The 25,835-nt window shown below is 32.9% G+C and overlaps 1 protein-coding gene across 1 annotated transcript in view; it reads left to right on the top strand.

Annotated features, from left to right (window-relative positions):
- LOC126885117 (delta-like protein 4) overlaps positions 1-18,557 on the top strand; it is a 141,136-nt gene extending 122,579 nt beyond the window's left edge. The window contains exon 6 of the mRNA XM_050651548.1: positions 17,990-18,557. Coding sequence (XP_050507505.1) covers positions 17,990-18,273 — 284 coding nt within the window. The 3' untranslated portion in view covers positions 18,274-18,557. The remainder of the gene's footprint in view (positions 1-17,989) is intronic.
- Positions 18,558-25,835: the final 7,278 nt, after the last annotated feature.

Genomic DNA, 25,835 nt, shown 5'->3' with positions numbered 1-25,835 from the left:
TCACAGGCATTCGATAAAGTTTGGCATGTAGGTCTTATCTCCAAGATTAAATCCATATTTCCTTATCCCATAAGTTCACTATTAAGATCCTATCTGACAGATAGATTTTTTCAAGTCAAAAGAGGAGGGGAAATTACTAACCTGTTTCCAATATGTTCTGGAGTTCCACAAGGAAGCATATTAGGACCAACACTTTACTTAATATACACATCGGATCTTCCAACCACCATTAATACAACAATTGCTACATATGCGGATGATACAGTTATAATGGCTTCAAATCCTATAGCAACAGAAGCATCCGAGGTATTGCAAAATCATCTGACTGAACTAGAGAGCTGGCTTAAATTGTGGCGAGTACAAGTCAACAGTTTAAAATCCACACAAATAACATTTACTTTAAAAAAAGGTGTCGCGCCTCCGGTTTCAATAAATAACACTCCACTACCAGTCAATACCGCCGTAAAATACCTGGGAATTCATTTAGATAGTAAACTTAATTGGGGCACCCACATCTGGAAGAAACGTCTTCAACTCGGCCTAATCTACAGGAAAATGTATTGGTACATGAGTAGGAAATCAAATCTTAGCCTGGAGAACAAAATTATGATTTATAAATGCATTTTAAAACCGGTGTGGCTATATGCAGCACAAATATGGGGAACAGCTAGTAATACCAACATTCAAAAACTTCAACGGTTCCAATCAAAAGTGTTGCGCCAGATCTGCAATGCCCCTTGGTATGTTACGAACCAGAGATTGCACCACGACCTACAGCTACCAAAAGTTAGCGAAGCAATATCTGCTGTAAATTCTAGATACAAGACAAGACTATCCTGCCATCCAAATCCACTCGCCACAGACCTGCTCAACATTTCTCATGAAAGACGATTAAAAAGACCTGACCCTTTGGACCTCTAGTACATCTGGACATCAGAGCAACAACAGAGTGCAGTGTCATAGTGCAGTGAAATAATCATGTTTTAGTGTTAGTGATTTTTAAACTTCTTTCGTATTTTTATTCATGTTCCTTAGACTTTTAATAATCATATTTTTATTGTCTGAACTGTCCACTATACTAAATTTTATCTATGTATTACGTTCCAAGTAATTGTTATGTCTTATTTTAAAATTATAATGTTATATGTCTTACTGGGTGCTCGCCACTGGGCGGCTTCCATCTGTGTTATTTTTCAATAATATTATGTATTGCTTATTGTTTGTGATCAGACAGATTGCAATAAACGTTGGATGTTAAAAAAAAAAAAAAATTTCGATCACGAACGGCAAAAAACCCCCATATATTTTTATACTCACTTCTGCCTACCACCCCTTTGTACCCCAAGCAGCGTTCCGCCCCTGGAGATTTTACTTAGTTACGTTATGACCTTATTACTCCCAAATTTTGGCGCACTATCTCCATCATGAGCACCACAAAAAAAATAATAAAAACCGCGAATTTTACCCCATATAACTACCCTCGTCCGCCACTCTGGTTTCCACCTCTGGGGATATTACTTAGTTATGTCATGGTCTACTTATTCCCAAATTTTGGTGCACTATCTCAATCACGAACGTCGCAAAAAACCCCTTACATTTTTTTATATTCACCCCTGCCCCACCCTCTTGTCGGCCACGCAGCGTTCCACTCTTGGAGGTTTTACTTAGTTACGTCATGACCTACTTGTTCCCAAATTTTGGTTCACTATCTCCATCATAAGCGTCCCAAAAAAAAAATAATAAAAAACGGGATTTTGACCCCTTATGACTACCTTCCTCCCCAATTATGGTTTCCGGCTCTGGGGATTTTACTTACTTATGTCATGGTCTATTTATACCCAAATTTTGGTGCACTATCTCAATCACGAACGTCGCAAAAAGCCCCTTACATTTTTTATATTCACCCCTACCCCCACCCCTTTTTCGGCCACGCAGCGTTGCGCCCCTAGAGATTTTACTTAGGTACGTCATGACCTACTTATTCCCAAATTTTGGTGCACTATCTCGATCATGAGCGTCATAAAAAAATAATAAAAACCGCGACTTTGACCCTTTATAACTACCCTCGGCCCCCACTCTGGTTTCCGGCCGTTGGTGAAGGTCATGTACACAACTAATTCAACATATCCACGTATAGTTTTTCCATATTACTTATCACGCACAAAATCTGCTCCCAGCTCTTAGACTAGTGTATAATATATAATGTAAATATGTATGTACTTATGACAGTGTATGTGGTAAGGGCACGATTTGTGAGCCGTTGTGTTTTAAATTGGAAATAGAATCACACTATCCATTTTTACCTCATTGGAACCCATCAGAATAGAACCCATATCTGAATAAAACCAAAAGTCAAAGGCTAACAAAAGTCTCCTAAATGTTTCCTAGTCAAATAGTAAGTGTAAACTGGCGCCATCCACTTCGATGGCTAGAACGAAAAAAATTATTAAATATCGTTTTCTACCCATTGTACCACCGAAGTTTGCAAATATTTACATCTCCTAGAATAGCGTTCTATCTCTTGTACGTATTTATGACAGTATATGTCGTAGGCAGTATAGGTCATATATCTTGTAACTGATAAACAATGTATCTTCATTTACTTCTATTATGTGCCTGCCTTTTCCAGTCCAAAGATGTCCAACTTATCATATCGCATGGATACTGTTGAAAAATACATAAATTAGTGTAGTCAGTGAAGATATTTAGCTCCAAATTATACCCTGCTGCATCAATTTACTTGATATTTTCACTGTAAGTAGGGAATAGCTCAAGAAATAAAGTCTACCCTATGCCTATGTGCTTTTTTTATCTTGGGGGTAGGTCCCACCCTTTCTCGAAGGTGGAAAATTTATTGGTCAAAAACCTTAAAAATTATGAATCTAATGAAAAAAACTACATAAAACATTTTTGTAGTTTATGAAAAATCAAAATGTCTTCAAAATCTTTTAGTTATAATACAAAAAGAAATATGGAAGGTAAATAAGATTTTTTTATTGCATGCTCAAATCAGTGTATTCAACTTAAAATAACAAAAAAGTTGACGATTTTAGGGGTACATATAGGTAATGATACGAATACCTTTTAATAGGGCAGTCAATGAGGGTATTTGGCTCCGAATTCCATCCTACTACATCGATTTACTTGACATTTTCACAGTAAGTAGGGAATAGCTCAAGAAACAAAGTCTACAATGCCGATGTGCGCTTTTTTCTTGGGGGTGGTTCCCACCCCTTCTCGGGGGTGAAAAATGTTTTGGTTAAAATTGCCACGGAAGGGTCTAGAAAACCTAATTTTAAGCAAAAACTGTTCTATTATTATTTTTTGAAAACTCAATACTTTTTGAGTTATTCGTGGTTGAAAATTGGCCATTTTCATTGAAAAATAACACATTTTCGGGCGGATTTTTGCGTATACCTTAAAAACTATGCATCTAACAAAAAAACTATACAAAATATTTCTGTAGGTTATAAAAAAATAAAGAGATTTGTTCGTTCATAAATCTTCTAGTTAAAATACAAAGAGGGTTATGGTAGGTAAGAAAAGTTTGTTTTTTTGCTGCATGCTCAAATCGGTGTATTCAACTTGAAATAACAGAGAAACTGTCGAATTTAGGTGTATAACGGAATGGGACGTTTCGATGCCGCCGGTTCATCGCCAGTCCATTTCATCGCCGTCATATCTCAATCAATTCCTAGAACTCCTAATTAATACTAAAAATAACTAATAATTGTAACTGTCGAAAATTCGGAAATATATCAGATAGCGATTAATTGACTGGCGATGAATCGGCCGGCATCGGCATCGAACTGGCGGCATCGAAACGGCGGCGATGAAACGTCCTAGACCCGTGTATAATGATACTAATAACTTTTATAGTGATTGAAAAGACCTTTAAAATGAGAAATACTAAATGTCGATTACATTCAAATTAAGCGAGATATTCTGCAAAACAGTTGATGACTAATGTATTTGAAGAAGGAATAAGAAGTATATTTAAGCCTTCAACCATCAGAATTTAAATACATACATCGTTTTCCTTCTACAATACTTCTTATGATAGTGTTATTTCTATGTTCAAAAAGTTGTACTGGATTAAAATGAATGGTTTTTGAAAAAAATAAGATCAAATTATGGAGCGCATTTTTAAATTTTCTTAAAAGTCTTCCTTTTCCTCCATCTACCTTGAAAAAGATAAGAGATACGAAAAAAAGATACCACACAGAAATGTAGGGCTTTTTCAGATAAAATTTTCCTTTTTATATTTCATTAGTGTATCTCTTATCATTTTCAAGTTCCATGGAGAAAAAGGAAAATCATTAAGAAAATTTAAAAATGCGCTCTAAAATTTGATCTTTTTTTCAAAAACCATTCATTTTAAGCCCGTTCAACTTTTTAACATAGAAATAACACTTTAATAAAAGGTATTGTGAAAGGAAAACGATCCATTTACATTTTGGTGGATGGAAGTTAAAATTACTTCTCATTTTTTCTTAAAATACATTTGTTATCAATTTTGTTGCAGCATATCTCGATTAGTTTTAATGTAATGGACCTTGAATATAGCTCACTTTAAAGGCCTTTTCAAGAACTACAAAAGGAATTATGTAGTAGCATTATACTCCTAAAATCGACCGTCTCTGTTATTTCAAGTTGAAGACACCAATTTGAGATTGTATCAAAAAACAAACTATTTTCACCTACCATATCTCTTTTTGTATTATAACTGGAAGATTCATGAAGGCAAGTGTCTCTTTGTTTTTTATAACCTACAAAACTGTTTAATATAGTTTTTTCAGTTAGATGCATAGTTTTTAAGGTACTCGCAAAAAACCGTTCGAGAAAGTATTATTATGTTTCAATGAAAATGGCCAATTTTCAGCCACACATATCTCAAAAAGTATTGAGTTTTCAAAAAAAAATTATAGAACAGGTTTTTCTTAGAATTAGGTTCTCCAGGGAATTCCGTTGTAAATTTAATCAAAAAATTTTCCACGCCTAAGAAGGAGTGGGAACTGGGAACCACCCCCAAGACAAAAGCACACATCGGCATAGAGTAGACTTTGAATTAGGAGATAAGTAGAGCCTAGGCTCAAAATTTCATTAAAATCCATGCCGTAGGGTAGAATTCGGAGGTAATAACGAACTCTTGCTCCCATTGACTGGCGTATAACGAGTACTGTTAAATACCGACTATATTCAAGATATAGATATAGTGCAAAAAAAAATTATGACTAATGTATTTTAAAAAAAATGAGAAGTATATTTAACTCCTCATTCACCAGAATTTAAATTCATCGTTTTCTTTCTACAATGCCTTTTAATAGTGTCCCTTTTATGTTCAAAAAGCTAGACGGGAATAAAATGAATGGATTTTTAAACAAATGAGGTAAAGTTATAGAGCTCATTTTTAAATTTTCTTTAAAATCTTCCGTTTCTCCATGTAACTCGAAAATTATAAGAGATACAAAAAAGATACAGCCCAAAAGTGTAGGGATTATATTAAGATAACAATTTTGTTTTGGAAGATTTTTAAGAAAATTGAAAAATGCGCTCTATAATTTGATTTTATTCATGTCAATATCCATTCATTTAAAACCCGTCCAACTTTTTGTACATAAAAATAACACTATAATAAATAATGGTACTGTAGAAGGAAAACGCTGCATTTAAATTCTGATGGATGAGGGGTCACCATATTTCGCTTAGCTTGAATGTACTCGTAATCGACATTTAACAGTACTCATTTTAAAGGTCTTTTTAAGCACTACATAATGTATTCGTATTATTATAACCCTGAAATCGAGTGTTTTTCTGTTATTTTAAGTTGAATACACCGATTTGAACATGCCTTTTACTATAGTGTTTTTTCTATGTTCAACAAGTTGGACGGGATTAAAATGTATGGTTTTTGAAAAAAAAAATAAGATCAAATTATAGTTAAGTATTTTCTATGGGAAATAGGCCACAATTTTACTAAAAAATGAATTTATTAACGTTTCGAAGCCCAAATCGGGTTTCGTTGTCAAAATACAAAATACTATTAAAAAAAAAACAAAAATGTTGTTGCTAAGTAAAAAAATTCTTCTAATAATTTATTTAATCTGACTCATTTATATTGGCAATTCAGACGTATATTGGCAATTCAGACATTTTAAAGTAGAAGACTTTATTTATGAGTTGCGTTCCTGGGACGACTTTACTAAAAGATAGTTCATTCGATTATATGAAAACAATCCCAACTCAACAATATCCGTCGCAAAAAAATCATAGCATGTGATCTGTCTTTAAAAAGACAACCAAATGCAACGATGACTGTAAAATTCTCGCGTTAGAGATTCCATAGTAAATCACGATAAATAAATAAATAAATAAATAAAATAAAATAAATATAAAATAAATAAATCACAATAACGCGAGAATTTTACTGTCATCGTTGCATTTGGTTGTCTTTTTAAAGACAGATCACATCGCTATGATTTTTTTGCGACGGATATTCTTGAGTTGGGATTGATTTCATATAATCGAATGAACTATCTTTTAGTAAAGTCGTCCCAGGAACGCAACTCATAAATATTGGCGATATCATTTTAAAGTCTTCTATTTTAAAATGTATAATATACGTCTGAATTGCCAATATAAATGAGTCAGATTAAATAAATTATTAGAAGAATTTTTTTACTTAGCAACAACATTTTTGTTTTTTTTTTAATAGTATTTTGTATTTTGACAACGAAACCCGATTTGGGCTTCGAAACGTTAATAAATTCATTTTTTAGTAAAATTGTGGCTTATTTCCCATAGAGAATACTTAATTATAAAAATGCCACAAGGAAATAGCTTCAGAACAACATCAAATTATAGAGAGCATTTTTAAATTTTTTTAAAAAACTTTCTTTTTCTGCAGGTAGCTCGAAAATGATAATGAGATACAGTAATGAGAGAAAAATAAAATTGTTATCTAAAAGAAAACCTACATTTTTGTAAGGTATTTTTTACGTATCTCTTATATCAGTTTCGAATTACATGGAGAAAAAGGAAGATTTTTAAGGAAATTTTAAAATGTGCTCTATAATTTAATTTTATTCTTTTCAAAAACCATTCATTTTAAACCCGCCCAACTTTTTGAATATAGAAATAATACTATGGTAGAAGGTATTGTAAAAGGAAAACGATGAATTTAAATTCTGGTGGATGAGGGGTCACCATATCTCACTTAGCTTGAATGTAGCCGACATTTAACAGTACTCGTTTTAAAGGGCTTTTTAATCACTAAATAATGTATTCGTATTATTATTATAACCCTGAATTCGACCATTTTTCTGTTATTTTAAATTGATTACACCGATTTGAGCATGCACCAAAAAAAAATAGTATATCGTACAACAAGAGAGAAAAAAGACATATTTCTCACGAGCGCAGAAGTTTGTTGGCATAAGCCAAGGCAAGAGACGAGTGCCGCAAATCAAGCAAGAGAGAAATATGTCATTTTCTCTCGTGTTGTACACTGTACGTTTTCTATGGATGCGTTTTTGTCAAGAGTTCAAACTTCAAAATTAAATAATTTAGGTGCTTGTAGGTATATTATATGCCTAAATTAAAATAAAATACACATATTTATACATTTATTTATTTAAAATTATAATTCACAGTTGAACAGTCTTAAAAGGTAATTTTTTGATAAGTTTTGACAAGTTTGAACACATTTTGTTCGACAGAAATAATTGTGTTTGTATTGTGCATGTTACGATGGAAATGGCGATCATATGTATGTAAACCGGCGGCGAACCCGTGAGAAAAAATATTTCTCACTGCAATGGCCGACTTTTCTCACTGCCTGAGAAATTGTTCATTTTGAATGTATGTAAGTAGTAAGAGAAGTTTCACATTTTATAGCATCCATAGAAAAACTTTTTTACCTACCGTATTTCTTTTTGAATTATAACTAGAAGATTTTAGAACAAATGAATATCTTTGATTTTTCATAAGCTACAAAAATGTTTTATGTAGTATTTTTCGTTAGATGCATTATTTTTAAGGTATTAGCAAAAAACCGTCTGAAGAGGTGTCATTTTTCAATGAAAATGACAAATTTTCAACTACGAAGGGCTCAAAAAGTATATACATATATAGTTTAGCTCTCCAGGCCTAGAAGGCCCATGGCTTGGTTTAGTACTCCTTTCCAATCTCTCCTATTTGCTGCCTTTTTTTTTCCAATTTGTGATTTTCAGTTCTTATATGTCTTTTTCAACATCTTTCTTCCATCTGGTTTTCGGTCTACCTTTCTTCTTCTTTCCTCCTATTCCTCCCGTTAGTATTCTTTTGGGAAGTCTCGTGTTTGGCATCCTTTGGATATGTCCCAACCATCTGTCTTTATAATTTTATGATCCTTACTACGTTTGGTTCACCATACATCCTCTCCAGCTCTACATTTGGTCTTCTTATCCACATTCCATTCCATATCTTTCCGCCAAATATCTTTCTTAGGACTTTTCTTTCTCACACTTTAAGCATAACTTGCTCGGATTTGTTCATCGTCCATGTTTCACTGGCATACAATACTATAGGTCTTATCACTGTCTTGTATATTCTTATCTTAGCCCCTCTAGATATGTTCTTATTTCTTAATAAGTTGTTTAGAGCAAAGATACAACGATTACCAGCCATAATTCTTGCTTGGATTTCTTCTTTTTATTTGGTCTCCTAGTGAATGACGCTCCTAGATATTGGAATTTCTCTAATTCTTCGAATGTATATACTTTTGCCTCTGTGTTTATTGTCAGATGTTGTCCTTGTGTGTATTCTCGTTCTGTCCATTCCATATATTTAGTCTTTTCTTCATTTATGTATATTGCTTTCTTTCTTCCTATCGCCTCTAGTCTTTTTAGTATGTCTTTTAGTTCTTATTTACTTCTGGCTATCAGTACTATGTCGTCAGCGAATTCCAGAATTGATGTTTTCGTTGGTATACAAGTCCTGTCCTGTTAATTTCGGCTTCTCTGATGACCATTTCAAGAAGGATACTGAACAACAATGATGACAGTGGGTCTCCTTGTCGTACCCTTCACCGACCTTAAATTTATCTGTTTCATTTCCATTTATTTTAACCCTGTCCTCTGTTTCTCTGAGTGTAACTTTTACCATATTTATTATTTTTTCACTAATTTCAATTTCACATAGTGCTTTGTATATTTCCTTCCGTTTAACTCTGTCAAAAGCTTGTTTAAAGTCGATTTATTGGACCATCGTAGATTTCCCGTATTCGTAGCTTTCCGCTTGTACCTCACGCAGCAGAAAAATTTGATCCACCGTGCTGCGTCCTCTTCTAAATCAGCATTGATATTCTCCTATGTCACTATCTATCTTTTGTGTTATCTTGTCTTTTATATGTACTGCAAGTATTTTATATACAACGTTTAGAAGGGCTATTACCCTGTAATTATGGCATAAACTTTGGTCGCCTTTTTTGTGAATTGGACACAGTGTGGCTTCAGTCCATTCTTTGGTATATGTTCTTGTTCCCAAATTTCTTTTATCAGCTTTTCCAAATGCTTAATTAGTACTGGTCCTCAATATTTTAAACATTTCAGCTGTCACTTCATCCTTACCTGGACTCTTGTTTTTCTTTAGTTTCTCTATTATTTCCTTTTATTTCTTTTTCATTAGGAGGTCTTTCCTGTATTTCTTCTTGATCGATATTTTCATTCGGTTCTTCTTCCTCTTCTTCTTCTGCATATTCTGTTGTGGGAATTTCATTTAGAAGATCTTCGAAATATTCTCTCCATCTGTTCAGAGAATATCATGGACGGAGAGAGTCACAAACGTCGAGGTCTTGAGAAGAATGAATAAAGAAAAGGAAGTCATATTTACGATCAAAAAACGAAAACTGCAATACTTGGGACACATTACAAGAGGCAAAAGATATGAACTGCTTCCAATAATTATGCAGGGGAAGATAGCAGGAAAAAGGTCCATAGGAAGAAGACGAAACTCCTGGCTAAAGAATCTACGGGAATGGTATAGCTGTAGCAACAACGAATTGTTTCGGTCAGCAGTTTCGAAAATACTTATAGCCCTGATGATCGCCAACCTTCGGAACCAAGATGGCACTTGAAGAAGAAGTTCAGTATTTCTTCGTTGCTTACTAAATTCCTTCCATTTTTGCTTTTGTAGTGTACAGGTTTTCTTTGGTACCCCCTTTTCTCATTTTTTACTCCATGATATAAGTTTCTCATTTCTCCATTTTTATAGTTTTCTCCTATGCATTTCAATTTATCTTCGTTGTACTTTCTTTTCTTTGCTCTTATGATTCTTTTAGTTCGTTTCCTTTGTTCGTTGTATTTTATCTCCATCTCTGGTATTTTCACTTGCATCATTTTGAGTCTTAACTTATTTCTTTCATCCAGTTCTATTTTACATTCTTCATCAAACCATTCTTTGTATCCATCTTTTATATTTCTGTTACTGGCTTGCGCTGCTTTGGTCATACATAATGTTATTTTCGTCCATTTTTGTTCTATGTTTCCATTTTCTGCAATATTTTCCAGTTCTCAAGTGACTAGTCTTTCATATTTACTTTGTTCTTCTTCTGACAGTAGTCTAAAATATGTTTAGTTACTTTGTACATTTTTTCTTTTAGTTTCCAAGAACTGGTATAACCTGTTTCAGTTGTGTTCCGACTATAAAGTGATCTGTGTCTGCATCTGGTCCTCTATATATGTTCTTATGTTGACTTAAAAGTGTTGACTTTAAAAAAAAATATTGAACAGTTTTGCTTAGAATAAGGTTCTCTAGCCACTTCCGTAGTACTTTTGACCAATAAATTTTCCATCTTCGAGAAGGATGGGAACCACCTCACAAGATAAAAACGCACGTCGGCATAAAATCAATGCAGTACGATATATTTCGGAAGTAATATCCCGTTTATGCTCTCATTGACTGGCATACATTTTTAAACACCTACTGACGTTGCTGCGAAGAATTGACAAGTCTCACAATCTGACTTAATCGGTGGGAAAAATGTCTTCTCGGTAAAATGCAGTAGATTTTGTAATAATAATTAAAGATTCCTGATTAAACGAAGCTAAATATTTAAAAGTCACAATGGACCGAGGTCTAACATTCACATCACATGTCAACGCAACAGTCCAGAAAATAGCAGCAGCCATAGCGGCAATAAGAGGACTCCTAGGAAGAAGAAGCAAATTAGATATGAAAACAAAATTAAGACTGATAAAAAGCATTATACTGCCAATAATTACATACGCATCTCTTGCATGGGGTCATACAAGTCAAAGTAACAAAAAGAAGATACAAGCGGCACACAACAACTGCCTCAAAGAAGCTGCAAACGTGCCCAGATACGTCGCCGAACGGTTCTTACTTAGATACCTACAACAAATAAAAGTACTAGATATGATAGAGGAAAAAGCCAGAACAAAATTTGCTGAGCTAGAAGACCACCCAAACCGGATCCTGCAAGAGATATTAAGGTATGATGTGTACCATAGATGGAAACACTCAAGATCTAAACAGTAAATATTAGTAAATAAATATTAAAGACTAGATCTAGGGCCGGCAGACTAAAGCACATAAGTCAAAAAAATCGATTTTTATTTTTGTACATGCACATGTGCATATATTTTTTCTCCACCGACTGACTCAAGCACATACGTCATACACGTATATTTCACATTGATTTTAAGTAGCGTACTTTTTCAACCTTTCAATTCCTATAAATCTTTAGATGTTATCAAGAACATAAGTTGACTTATGTTAAAAAGTACAACTGATATCAGCTTTGCTGATTTATAAGCATGACTTGAGTTGTTAGGTACCTCAAGTATTTGACGTTATGGTCTTACTTGTTTAAGAATATACCGATATTTAACTTTAGGTACCTACTTAAAACATGGCTAAGAGAGAAGCAATATTCAATGAATATTGGCTAATGGGTACATACAAAAAAAGGTCTGCTTACGTGTCATCATCAATAGAGATTGAAGAAAAAGCTTTTCAAAGACAACGCAAAGTAGACCCTGAAAAACAGAAATTTCGTATGAAGATGTATAAATATTTTGTTGTAATAGATGGACTGCGCTAAGCTATTTCTAGGGGGTGGAAATGAAGAAACAGTCTTCAGTAGGTGGTACAAAAATTAATGATATGCGTGGAACAACTGTACCTAAAAATAAAATATCCGATGACAAACGGAAGGAAATAAAAAATCATATTTTTTCTCTTCCGGCGGAAGCAAGTCACTACAACAAAAAGAGTACATCAAAGAAGTATTTGCCTTTTCCCCTAACAATCACCAAATTAATCAACTATTTGTCTATCAAACCTCCTTCAATAAAAACTTACCGCCAAGAATTTAACAAATTAGGATGGTGTTTAAAAAACCCCGCGTTGATACATGCTACACTTGTGATAAGTTTAAAATACAAATTCAACTTTTTCAAGATGAACAAACCAAAACTGAAATAACTTCGCAACATGATAATCATAAAATGACAGCAGATCAAGCTTACGAATCTAAAAAAAACGACACACAGGTTTATCAAAATGATAGTACCGTACAAGTGTATACATAAATGTGATTTACAACAGTGTTTACCGACTCCATCATTGACTTCTTATGTAGCTTTTTATAAACGTCAATAGTGGACGTTCAATTTGACCGTACATGACAATAAGACCGGAAGAGCTGTATGATATGTATGGTATGAATCTGCTCCTGCTCGAGGAGCGAATCAGATTGCATCTTGTCTCTTTAAACATATTCAAACAACTCTACCTAATAACACAAAAAGTGTAATATTTTAAAAATGAATAACCATTTTCAATTTCGTTGCAAAACGAAAACACAGCCGAACCATATTCTAGTCCAATCAGAGAGTGCTGCATGCACCCCTACCGGTTTCGAAACTTATTAGTCTCTCATCAGGAGGCACATATGCTGCTCTCCCTGATCCAACCAAAACAAACCCCAGCGTGCAGTCCCGGATTGCAACGAACGAAATGGCATAGAAGCCCTAGCGGCAACTGCTATCAAAACGACTAAGTTTTCACTCTAATGGCATATAAAACAACATAATGCTATTCTACATCCCACCAGAATGAAAACAATGGGAACCTTCTCTGGTTACACCTCCGAGATGAGGGAATTCTACAATTTACAATTCACGTCCCATCTGCTCAGCGTGGTAAAGTTCCAACGAGAATGGTTCCCTTCATACTCCACACAAAGTAAATGTAAATCAAAAATGAATAACCATTTTCAATTTCGTTGCAAAACGAACACACAGCCGAACCATATTCTAGTCCAATCAGAGAGTGCTGCAAGCACCCCTACCGGTTTCAAAACTTATTAGTCTCTCATCAGGAGGCACATATGCTGCTCTTCCTGATCCAACCAAAACAAACCCCAGCGTGCAGTCCCGGATTGCAACGAACGAAATGGCATAGATGCCCTAGCGGCAACTGCTAGCAAAAAGACTAAATTTTCACTCTAATGGCATATAAAACAACATAATGCTATTCTACATCCCACCAGAATGAAAACAATGGGAACCTTCTCTGGTTACACCTCCGAGGCTTCTACAATTTGCAAGCCATACGGATACTGAGACTAAGCTAATATTTTACTCTGATACCTGTAAAGGTCAGAATAGAAATTCTCACGTGGGTTCTATGTTTACGTAGGCTGTACATAACTTACAGTTAGAGAGACTCGACCATCAATTTATGGTTCCTGGACATACCCATTTAGAAGTTGAACAGCTCATGGGATAAGAGAAAAGAAGAAAAAAAAACAGAAATCCAAATATATCATCCTTATGACTGGAGTCAACTTATGGACTGGAGCAGTAACAAATTTCAAGTTGTGGAAATACTGACTTTTTGGACTTTTGACTTTGGTATTAAGAAATCAAGATGTAGATGGAAAGCAGTTTAAATGGTTGGACAAAAGGTGGCTCCGCTATGATACGGAATTTGGAATGGTATCCTACAAAGACACCTTACAAATGGAATCATAATTTCACAAGATACATTTAAGACGGAGGGCATCCTTTATGGGTTACCCCCTAAATCTCAACTGTCATCAACACGCCTAACTTCACGCGCAACTTTGATACACCGTTGATTCAATATCTATAAGATTCTAAATATTTATTTTTCTTAGTATTATGTATCCGAGTTGCTGTGAACATGATAGGTCGTATCCAACTTGGTGCCTATGCTTTTTGGATGTATCAAAGTTGCGAGTGAAGTTAGGCGTGTTGATGACAATTGATCTTTTGGGCCGCACCCATCCTTTATACCTCGTAACATTCCAGTTGTATAACTATTGCCATTACCTATATCAAAAGAAAAAAAGATGACTGCGTTTCTCTACTAAAATAAATACCAAATTAATGTTTTCCATAAATTTTATATAAATTTGTCTAGTAAGGAAAATGTAGCTAATATGGATTGATGGAAGAAAATACTGTATTGTAACAAACTAAAATACCTAGTTGTGCTGTTAGACATAAGTCGTATATGCTTGTGTTCTTTTTAACATATAAGTCAGGAAAAACAATTTTCCATACTTTTTTATAGAGTCATACTTAGCTACTAGTAAATATGTTATACACACTCTCATAAAATGCAATAAATGTTTTTAAGAAATATTGAATTATTTTTTTATACAGTTTTATTCGATTTCTGAAAATCTATAGTTTTTGACTTATGTGCTTTAGTCTACCGACCCTACAGATAATCGTAGATCTATAAAAAGAAGACAACTCGCTCACCTTTGGCATCTCATTATATTTATTAATGTTGATTTTATACGTTTCAGACATCTCTCAGAAAATCTACAAAAAACTCAAAAAACGCCTTCGGCCACTAAAAAAATCAAAACATTAACAATAGGTCCAAATCACAAAAAAGGCCCACATCCTCGAGCTCCGAGTCACCGAACTGGACATAGTCCAGAGCGTGGAGTCGGCGCCCGAGCAAGCAATACAGATCGAGGATAAGTCACTAGAGATAGCGGGAATAGAGTGCCTCACGCTGGTCTGCATTGATCGGGGTAGGATTTCATGTGGGAGTCCGTGTACCCAGGACTTCCATATGATAAGCACTTTGCTGATTGAGAGCCCCTATAGCGCATCAGAGTGCTATCGGGGGAAAGTGGATGGTTTGGAGCATTGGAGCGGGGTGGAGTGATTCTGCTTGCTTGAGTTAATCCTCCTCACCCCAATGAATTGTATCACCCGAATTTCATTCTCTAGGGGTGTGCAAGTCTCTCAGGCTGGGTTAAATCAATATTGCTTGCTTGCTTAAGATCCCTGACCAAAGCTCTTTAAAGATATTTTTATTGAGATTATTTTTTAATGATGTTAGTTTCCAATCGTGCAGTAAGATTTTTCGTTACGTGTTTAGTTCTGTCCAATCAGATTATAATTAGAATGGGAACAATATTCTTACAATATTGTACTGAGAATATATTTTATATAGTATTTTGTTTGTGTTTGATGATATTGACTTTCCTAGTTTTGACAACTGTCACATTTAACAAAATAAACTAAAATAAACTGTTAGTTCTGGATCTGATGTTGAATTTTAACTATGGCAATGCAAATCTCTAATTTCAAGTGCTCGAGTGTAATTTTCGCATTATTTTCAATTTATTCTCACTATATTGCGATATAGGTCTGGATCCCGCGTATGAAAAAAAAGTTGATTAATAGCAAGCTGAAAATTTTTTAATAACTTAATGGTGTCTAGTCGGACAAACTTTGATATATGGGAACACTGAATCAGTTTTCCACTGGAACACTGGAACAGTTCCAAAAATTTGGAACGGTCGAACCACGAAAATGGCACATGTATTTTGTCCGACAGAACAGACTTAAACTCTCCGAACAGAGATTAAACTCTCATGCAAAAATCAGACTGCTATTTATCACCTGTCATAATTCCTGTCATTTGACATATTCTACATGTTCCACTCATCAAAACGCTTATTTGGTGATAAATAGCAGTCTGATTTTTGCATGAGAGTTTAATCTCTGTTCGAAGAGTTTAAGTCTGTTCTGTAGGACAAAATACATGTGCCGTTTTCGTGGTCTGACCGTTCCAACTTTTTAACCTGTTCCACAGTTAAAACTTCCCCTGTTCCAGTGTTCCCATATATCAAAGTTTGTCCGACTAGACAACCTTAAGCTTTTTTTTATATTTTATTCTGGTCTTGGTTAAGAACTTTTAGCCACGTAACTACATATACAATTATTATTCGTTCATAAGTATAAAATTGTCCAGTATACACTTAAAAATAAAAAATAAAAAAAACAAAGCTTACAAATAACAATGCCTACGTACTATGTTAATAAATACAACTATATTAATTTTTTTTTCTTTTTCACTACGGTCAGAACTAAAAACATACATAGGTTACAAAATAATACAATTAATTACAGTAAATATCTCATTCATACATTACATAATACAAAAGAAATACCTATTCATTCAAACGATTAGTTTTACATTCACACTTTTAATTTAATTTTTTGAAGAAATGTCGTAATTAGTTTAAAAATTTTAATGTTATCCACACTTAATAGCACATTTAAGTCTAGGGGAGTACTGAAACCTGCTTTCAGCAATTCTTGTAGCAGCCACATACTTGCATTGAGATTTAAGGGACAGTTAAAAAATATATGATTTAGATTAGCTATGCTAGTTCCACAGTCACATCTGCCTGTTGGGAGAACTCCGATTTTATGTAGATGCTTCGGGAAACATCCATGATCTACTTTTAATCTTAGGATGGTCGACACTGTATTTCTACTTAGTGCAACAACTTTGTAAACTATATTTTTTTTGTTTACTATATTCTGGACACTCTCTTGACAATGCTGAATGTTGCTGATTACAATGTAAACATTTTGTTACCATAGAACAATCCGTTTTACTATGGTTTTCACCACAGTTTTTACAGCGCTCCTTCCCTTTACATTGTTGTGCCATATGTCCGTATCTTAAGCATCTTTCACATTGTATAACGGGATATATGTACGGTTCCACCAGAAAAATACAACTATTGATTATAACTTCTTTTGGTAAAGAAGATCCAATAAATGTTATACATACAAGTTGCCTAGCTACTAGTTTAATATCATTTGTTTCTGTTGTGATTCTACGCTTTAGTCGTTTTATTTGTTTAATATTACTATCTGGATTCTCAGCTTTAAGTTTTTCTAATAGATATATTTCTGCAAATTCTGTATCAACTGAGCGTATTAAACCACGACGTTCCACAAAGAACTGTGAGATATAAGCAATTAAATTGTTGACTTCTAAAAAGTCGCTACTTACAATATTGTTGGCAGATGAAGCATTATTCAAAACTACTTTAATTTTATTCCTACCAATAGATTTGATTTCAGCAATGCTACTTTTGAAACTATTTAAATGTAAATAATGTCCAACTCTGATAGCATGTAATTTTCCAATGTTCTTGTCGGTAGACTCAATATAAATAATAAATGGTCCTGAATCACTTAAGCAGTAACGAATATTTTTGTTATAATGTAGTTTCTCAGCACTAGAAATATCGTCTTTATAAATATTTTTAATTGGAACAGACTCACCAGAGATATCCTCAATTATTGTTCCACCCGGGTCATCAATCTCCTTTCTAACCGACATATCACCAAATATAATATGTTGTCACCACTATACAGTTGCAAAATGTGTCTACTCTATTAAAAAGATCAGACGAAACCTGAAATTAAACTTTAAAATGCGAAAGAACTGAAAAACACGTATTGGCAGTTTGACAGTTATTTGACAATCGACAACCTTAAGCTATTAACAAATTTTCAGCTTGCCATTAATCAACTTTTTTTTCATACGCGGGATCCAGACCTAGTATTAATTTTGAAGACAATCATACTCATATAGACGTTTTTTAACTTTTAAAATTTGTATTTTTTAGAACTTAACTACTGCGAGGAGAAGCCAAATACATGTCAAAACAATTCTAAGTGCATATCCCTTCCAAAAGACGAAGGCAGTTATAGATGCTTATGCTCAGAAAGTTCATTTGGCCGACATTGCGAACATACAGAACAATCTGTACCAGAACATTCGATAAAGTCCACCACAGAAGTAACAGCAAACATTACAACAATCACCGTGAAACCCGTACAAAGTAATGAAAATGAAAACAAAACTGATAACGGAAAACCAGAACCCGTTGATATTGACAATGAAACATAGGTTTAGCATAATAAATATAAAAAGTTTAGTTCACATTTTTATATAATGAAAACCAAACATCATCTTTGTATTAGGATAATATAAACAAAAACATTAAGACTGCATATGAATTTATATTTATTTATCTACCTATTTATTTATATTATATTTATTTATTATATTTATTATATTTACTATATTTATTAAATAGTGATGTACTTTTCGTTTTATACAATTTGTATATTATATAATTGTTTGAAATAAATTAACATTGTGTTTGTCACTTTTATTGTTACTGGCAATAATATTTTTAATAGTTATAACAATAGAGTTTCGACTTAGAATAAGTACAAACGACATCATGGGAATATAATACCACTTTACCAGTTTATTAGCAAGTTAATTATTATTTGCAAGTTTAATAAGTTTTAAACAAATTATCACAAAAAAAATATATCATGTCCTGCGTGATGATTGATTTGCAAACAAGTTAAATCAAAATATTAATAAATGAAACGTACGTTAGCATATACTGTCAATGTACCTATTTATTAGGAAATTGCTATTATCCCGTTAGATGTATTTTATAAAGTTATTTTATTTAGGTGTTTGATCTTTTTTTCACTATTGAGGAGATAGATGGACTCAACATTAAACAGCTTGAACATCATATTGACTATTACTAACATAAGGATAAATATAGACCGGTAATAAATAAGTTATATTAATGCTCAACGAATTCCTAATAAAAGTGGGAAACCAAAGAGAAATATTACTTATGGGGGACTTTAACTCGAGAGTAGGAAAAAGGGAGAAAGATCCTGTAATCGGAAGATATTTATGATGTAGAGGCTGAAAACGATAATGGTAGACGACTAATTGGATTATGCCAACAACACCAGCTAACAATAATATGGAACAGTTTTTCAAACAAAGGGATATGCATAAATACACTTGGCACCAATACACTGCCGTGCTAAGCCCAAAGTCGGAATCTGATTTTTTATCGAAAATAAGATTTTTGTATTTTTAGGTAGAATAGGGTATTTAGTATATATTTATAAAGTCTTTGGAGTTGTAGAAGCATTATATTTTAAATAAAATTGCAATTTTGTTAGCGGCATCTACACTTTTCAGTTAAAATACTAAGCAATTTGGCGGCAAATGTTAAATACTATGGCGTTTTGACGGTATCTGCTACAGTTGCCGTCCATATACCTTAGCATATTGCACTTACCGCTAATCTACTTTCAAGAATTCTACGCCCACATTTAGAAACCGCCAAATCAGTATTAGTATTAGTATTACAAAGTAAATTCGGCCTAAATTTACAAGGTTAAATTATTGTGTTAGTTAAAAGAGTTGTGTTAGTAAAAGAAATAATTAGCGATGATGGTAAGAACTTTTCGAGATTATTATATCTATTGAAATATATTTTCATTTTTGTTTATACTATTTCAAGAATTAACCATTTATGTTGTCCTAAACAATGTGAATCTGCGCCAAGTGGATGATTTATATGTATGTTTAAACCCTTTGTTAGGTTGCAACAATTAAATCAATGCAACCCATTGATTGCATTTTTTTTATTTCAATACAAGCTATTATCATTATTTAACTAGACAATGTATAATAGTAGTCTAGTTATACAATGCTATTATAGATACGGGATTGTAGATTTGGGATATCTTTACCTTATATTTTGAGAATCCTTTATATAAGTTTTATACAAAAATGCTGGTTTTATTCCTTTATAAACTTTTTAAGAATGCGTCAGGTACCTGGATAATGATCCAAAAATTTGTTTGCAAGAAACAAAATAAAAATAGCTGAGAAGAGAAAGTCAAAAGTATGGTTTACAATCACATTTACAGTTGAAGAATTCTTTAAAACGCAGATGTTTAAACAGCTATAACAATCTGAACGGATTCTGGTTTTTCTTTGTATAAGTACAGTTCTGCCCAAATTATTAGACGCACTATAAAAGATTTTATAAAAAAATGATAATTATGAGGTAATACCATTGTAATACTAAATAGGTTTTGTGTATGTACCGGACATAAGGTATGGTGTTCGATTGTCTATTAAATTGTCTATATTGAATCGCAAATAGAACATTAATATTAATGAACCAATATGTATTTATTGACTCTTGAAAGAAAACAGATATAACGACAACTAAATATTGTCAATTTGTTGTTGTCATATTGTGGCTCAACAAAATAATAACATTTAATAGTACTTTAATTCTTTCAATTTAATAAACTGGAATACACAGAAAACCTTTCTATTTCATATCAATCACAACTATAAACCACATACCGCTAATAGGCTTAGTTTTATAGTAAATTTTGATAAAACGTTTTAGCGGTATCTACCTCTTTTTATATAAAACTTTGTTTTAAAATATAATTAACGGTTCCTTTAATAAACTGAGGCATATATCCATGCATAAAAACTATTAGCTAGTCCATAAATCCCTAACGGGCCAAAATTTTAGCATTCAATTTTGAAATCGATTTTGCCACCATTTTCTCAAATGTTAGTTACCGCCTTTGGGCCTAGCACGGCAGTACACTAGGAATGTAAAATCTATTGACTATGTCTTTACAAAACAAAACAATATATTAAACATCCAGGAGACTAGGGCTTACAGGGGTAAGAAATGTGGATCTGATCATTATCTGGTTGCGGCTAAGACTCTGATTCCATTCAACCGAAATGTTGAAAATATCATCCGAATCATCAGGCAAACTCTTCCGTCCACTGATTGATTCTCCCATTTTTCGCCACTCTTCACGGTTCTGTGCGTCTTCTTGCCATTTTTTGGACATTCGTTTGTAAAGATAATAGTCGCAAATTCATTCGAAGTCAGGATTCGATTAAGATATTTATTTTAGAACCAAAACATACAAAAAGATAAGATGATTAGCGTTAATTACTTTAAATTAGTTAATTCTTGTTAATCTACATATATCGGACTTTCGTAAACCTCGGGCCATTGTGACGATATTTGATACATGAATGAATGATATTAAACGCAACGATGGGAATTGTGTTTATTTATTAATATGAAACAGACGTACAAAATAAGGAGAAGACATCCCGCTCAACTCGCTAGGGGGAAAGACATCTAAGGAATTACGATCACCTCTCGTATAGGATGGGTAAAATAAAACGTCGAAAGCGCTCAACACGCCAAGTGGACGATGTTCGGAAGGACTTCGGAATATGGTCGGGATAAACTAACCTATTATACCTTCTTGTTTATTCTCCGTTCAAGTCACCGAGAATAATAAAATGGCTTTCCGTTTCGTCTTTTATAATATCAAAGACGGTATAAAAAAACACGTTTTGCTTAAGACATCGGCGTAATCTAGACCTAGACGATAAAATTATATTATCGTCACACGTTTAATGTACTTGACATTCAACTCTCAATATGTGAGGTTCATCCCTTTCACATTACATCCACGTGGGTTAGAGTCCTGTGTTGCCCAGGGTAACATCCAGAAATATTTTCAATATCTAAGATTACTATTAACAAATTGTTAATATTTTATGTTTTACTAGTACGTTCTTTAACTTTAAAATATTGCAAAACCTCTAAATTCTAAAGAACCGCTCCGATTTAGATGACATTTTGCAAATAAACTCATCTTGCCCTCCTCTTTAAAAGTGATATGACTACAATGTGTGCTTTCTATTTTTAAGGGGTGAAAACTACCCTTTTTTACCCAATAATAAAAACAGCATATATATAAGCTTTATTTAAATCTAAATTATGTGTAGGTATGTTAAATAGTATGCTTAATATAGAAATTTGATTGTTTCTCATATTGAAATGTATTTTATAGTTTTACACCCTTAAAAACTACCCTCTAAATAAGAATTTCTATAAAAAAATAATTTGTAACTTTAAATTAGGTAATGATGCATTTTGAAGTGATTTAAACTTTATATTATGTTCGTAATTTAGTGAATTAAGTATTTAATATTTTCAACCCTAATAAACTACCCCTACAAAGACATTTATTAGATCATTCACTACCGGTAAAATATTGCAAAACCTGTGAATTTTAAACAACCGCTTGGGTTGACATGAAATTTGGCATTCACTTAGCTAATAAGTCAAAGAAAAAGTGATATAGTACCCATGTGTGCTTTTGCCCTAGGGGTGAGTTTCACCCATTCTCGGGGGTGAAAAAATATAGGTCCAAAGTAAGTCCGGAAATTAATAAAATAACTAATTTTAAGCAACTTTTGTTCTATAGAGTTTTTCACTAAGTCAATACTTTTCGAGTTATTTGCGAGTGAATATGTTCATTTTTCAACAAATGAAGCACGTTGTTAGACGGTTCTTCGCAAATAACTGAAAAAGTAAGTATTTTATCAAAAAAATATTCCGAGCAGAAATATAGATTATGAAAAACTGAAAAAATCTGTGTATGTATGAAGTTTGGAGAGCTAGTAGAACGAGAGTTGTAGCTAATGAAAAGTAGGTTCTTATTTGTAAAATTCCAAATCGAACATTTCGACGTGAAATATCCAAAAAATGAAGCACTCTGTAGGGAAAATTTATCAGAAGTTTTTAAGAAAGTTTTATTTTTATTTCTTTTTATTTATTTTTTATTTTTTAGCATTAAATGTAAAAAAATTACGCTCAAAATAAAGTTGGTCCCTTTTGAAATTAATCGTTATCGCTTCACAGGTTATTTTACTTATAGATTTGGTTCCCGCGTACCAAAAATTTGATTAATAGCAAGCTGAAAATTTAATAGCTTAACGATTTTTTACCGATGACTTCTGTAATTTTCAAGATATTTCATTGTTTCAAAGCTTATTTTGTTGGGAATTGTAAGTGCTAAAAGCTCTCAGAAGTTGAACTTTCTGCATGTCTTTGATTTTGAAAGCATGCGATTCAAAATGCTTATAAAACTACTTCTCACATTTACGTGCAAGCTTAAAATATAAATATCTCACTCAGTTTTTATCATAATGACATTAAAAAAACTGAAAAAGTTTCAGTATGAAAAATACTACATTTTAGTATTCATATATATTTTCCCAATTTCTTTTAGTTTTCAAGTAATTTTGAAAAAATGGAAAAAATTTCTAAAATATCAAAAAATAATTTAATAATAAATTGAATTTTTTTTTTAATCTAAGCACTCTAAACCGGTTAAAATCTCAGAACACGTACTCAGTTTATAAATAAAGCTAAATGTGTATGAAATAATGTTAATTTTTATTTTTGTGGAAAATTCACCGATTTAAGTAATTATTTTGTTGTTTTTTCAACGATATAATCGTTTTGTTTGCTTAATAGCTCGGCCATTTTTTATCTAAATCACTTTTATCGTAGCACCTTTTAAAGGTATCAGTAAACTCTTTAAAAGAAGTCTCCATATTTTTTTTAATCTCTATTTCTTGGGTAATTTAATGAGAAAATGTTTGATTCAAGGTTAATTCGAAAAAGCCCCAATTTTAAGTAGGCTATAACTTAGGTAGTGTTATTGCTATAATAATTTAAAGAACACCACTCAATTCATTAATTTAAAAGGTTTCTTTTCGATTTCAACCCTAATAACACAAAACATTCCTGGAATGTCCCCAAAAGCACACGAACGTCCCTGGAAAGTCCCAGGAAAGTGCTGTGTCAGCATTTTAAACATTTCTTGAATGTCTTGTTGGACCATTCCATTAATGTCTACGAATGTTCTTTGAACATTCACAGTATATTGTTTAGACTCAATGTCTTGTTGAAACATTCCATGAATATTCTTAGGACATTCAAAGTATATTTTTTAGACATTCTTTGAAATATATCGTCAGTGATGTGACAATACCTCCTATATGTTTTTTCATGAGTTTTACAGGAGACGAAAAATATTTTTTACGGTCACCTCCTGTTTTCATACGTAATTTTTGACTTGTTTTGTAGTAAATAAATAGTTGAATTTACTACAAAACAAATCAAAAAATATATGAAAACACGAGGTGGCCCAAACAAGTTTTTCATCCCCTACAAAATTCATGAAAAAGCAGATAGGAGGTATTGTCACATCACCGACGATATACCAGAAGTACAGTAGGAAAAATGAAAGAATACCCATGAACGAACATATAAAACACGCTGTATTTTCCTGTCACCGTGTCACAAAAAAAACTGGTCAGCACAAGTACATGTAATAATTATTGTTACTTGCACTGGACAATTTTCTTTGTCACATGGTGACAGGAAAATACAGCGCGTTTTATATGTTCATTCATGGGTATTCTTTCATTTTTCCGACTGTATATGTAGCCATACCAAATAATACATCCTTGATAAATATAAACATTTTTATTGCACAAAATCTTGTCATATATTTTTTTCCATAATCATCACTACGATGACGATTCATTGTATTGAATTGTTCATTAGAATTACAATCTTGTCGTAACTCTGACCTATGAGCAATTTTAATTTAACCTAAATTACTACTGTTCCTTAAAATGAAGAGCTTACCCATAGCGTCTCTTATCTAATCTAACAGGCACACAAGCACTATGCTCTGCTTTTCTAACCGCACTATTCTAACATACACATGCACACAAGCATTATGCTCTGCTTTTCACTATCACTCAAACTAGTTCAAAAGGCTTTGTCCTCTTCAATCTTCTAGTTTGCCCAGTAGTATCCAGGAGCTGGATTTCCTCAATATTCTTGTAGGTACTTAAGAAGTTGTTGCTTGTGACTTCCAACTTTACTCCAACTTTAAAAACAAATACAGCTGTAAAATATTTATGTGCCTGAAGGCTTTTGTATGCTTTCATCTATAATATCTATAATAGTAATTTGGTGGAATGCACTTTATGGTAAAATCCAATTCTGACTGAATTGTATATGGATCTAAATCCCCAATTATTTTCAGCTTCAATAAATATCTAAAACAATAAAAGAAATAATGTTATTGCTTGCAAAATTCATAAATATTGATAAAATTTATCAATATTTATGAATTTTGCATATCAGAGATATTTAATATCAGAGAAAAATGAACATTGATAAAAATTGTTTGCCCTACCTTTCTCCAAACATCTGGTGTCTCCAATAATAATTTCCTTAAATAATCACTTTGCAGTGTGGTAAAGTTTATATAATTTCCTTAAATAATCACTTTGCAGTGTGGTAAAGTTTATAAAGTTCACAAAATACAGCAAACGAAATCCAAATGAATCCAAAATATGACGATAAACAGTGAAATGATGAAATGAAATGATATTACAAACATAACCTCTGTAACCTGTATGCCATGCCAACCAGAACCAGAAGTCACGTGGTTTGGATTGCCTAAATACATATACACGCGCAGCAAATTTGAAAATGAATGCAAAATGAATAGTAAATGGCCTCTCTTAAAATATATAGGACATTGGTAGTATGTTCATAGAATGTCTTGTGGTAACATTCCACGAATAACTTAATCAGATATTCACCGAATATTCCTTGAATGTCCAGTACATTCAAACATTAATAGAACTTTGATAGTACATTCCTGGAATATTTTGTGTTGTTAGGGAATGACTTTTTCGTAAAA

The sequence above is a fragment of the Diabrotica virgifera genome, chromosome 5 (assembly GCF_917563875.1).
Source record: "Diabrotica virgifera virgifera chromosome 5, PGI_DIABVI_V3a".
Classification (NCBI taxonomy): Eukaryota; Metazoa; Arthropoda; class Insecta; order Coleoptera; family Chrysomelidae; genus Diabrotica; species Diabrotica virgifera.
This window is presented reverse-complemented; position numbering and strand designations above follow the sequence as displayed.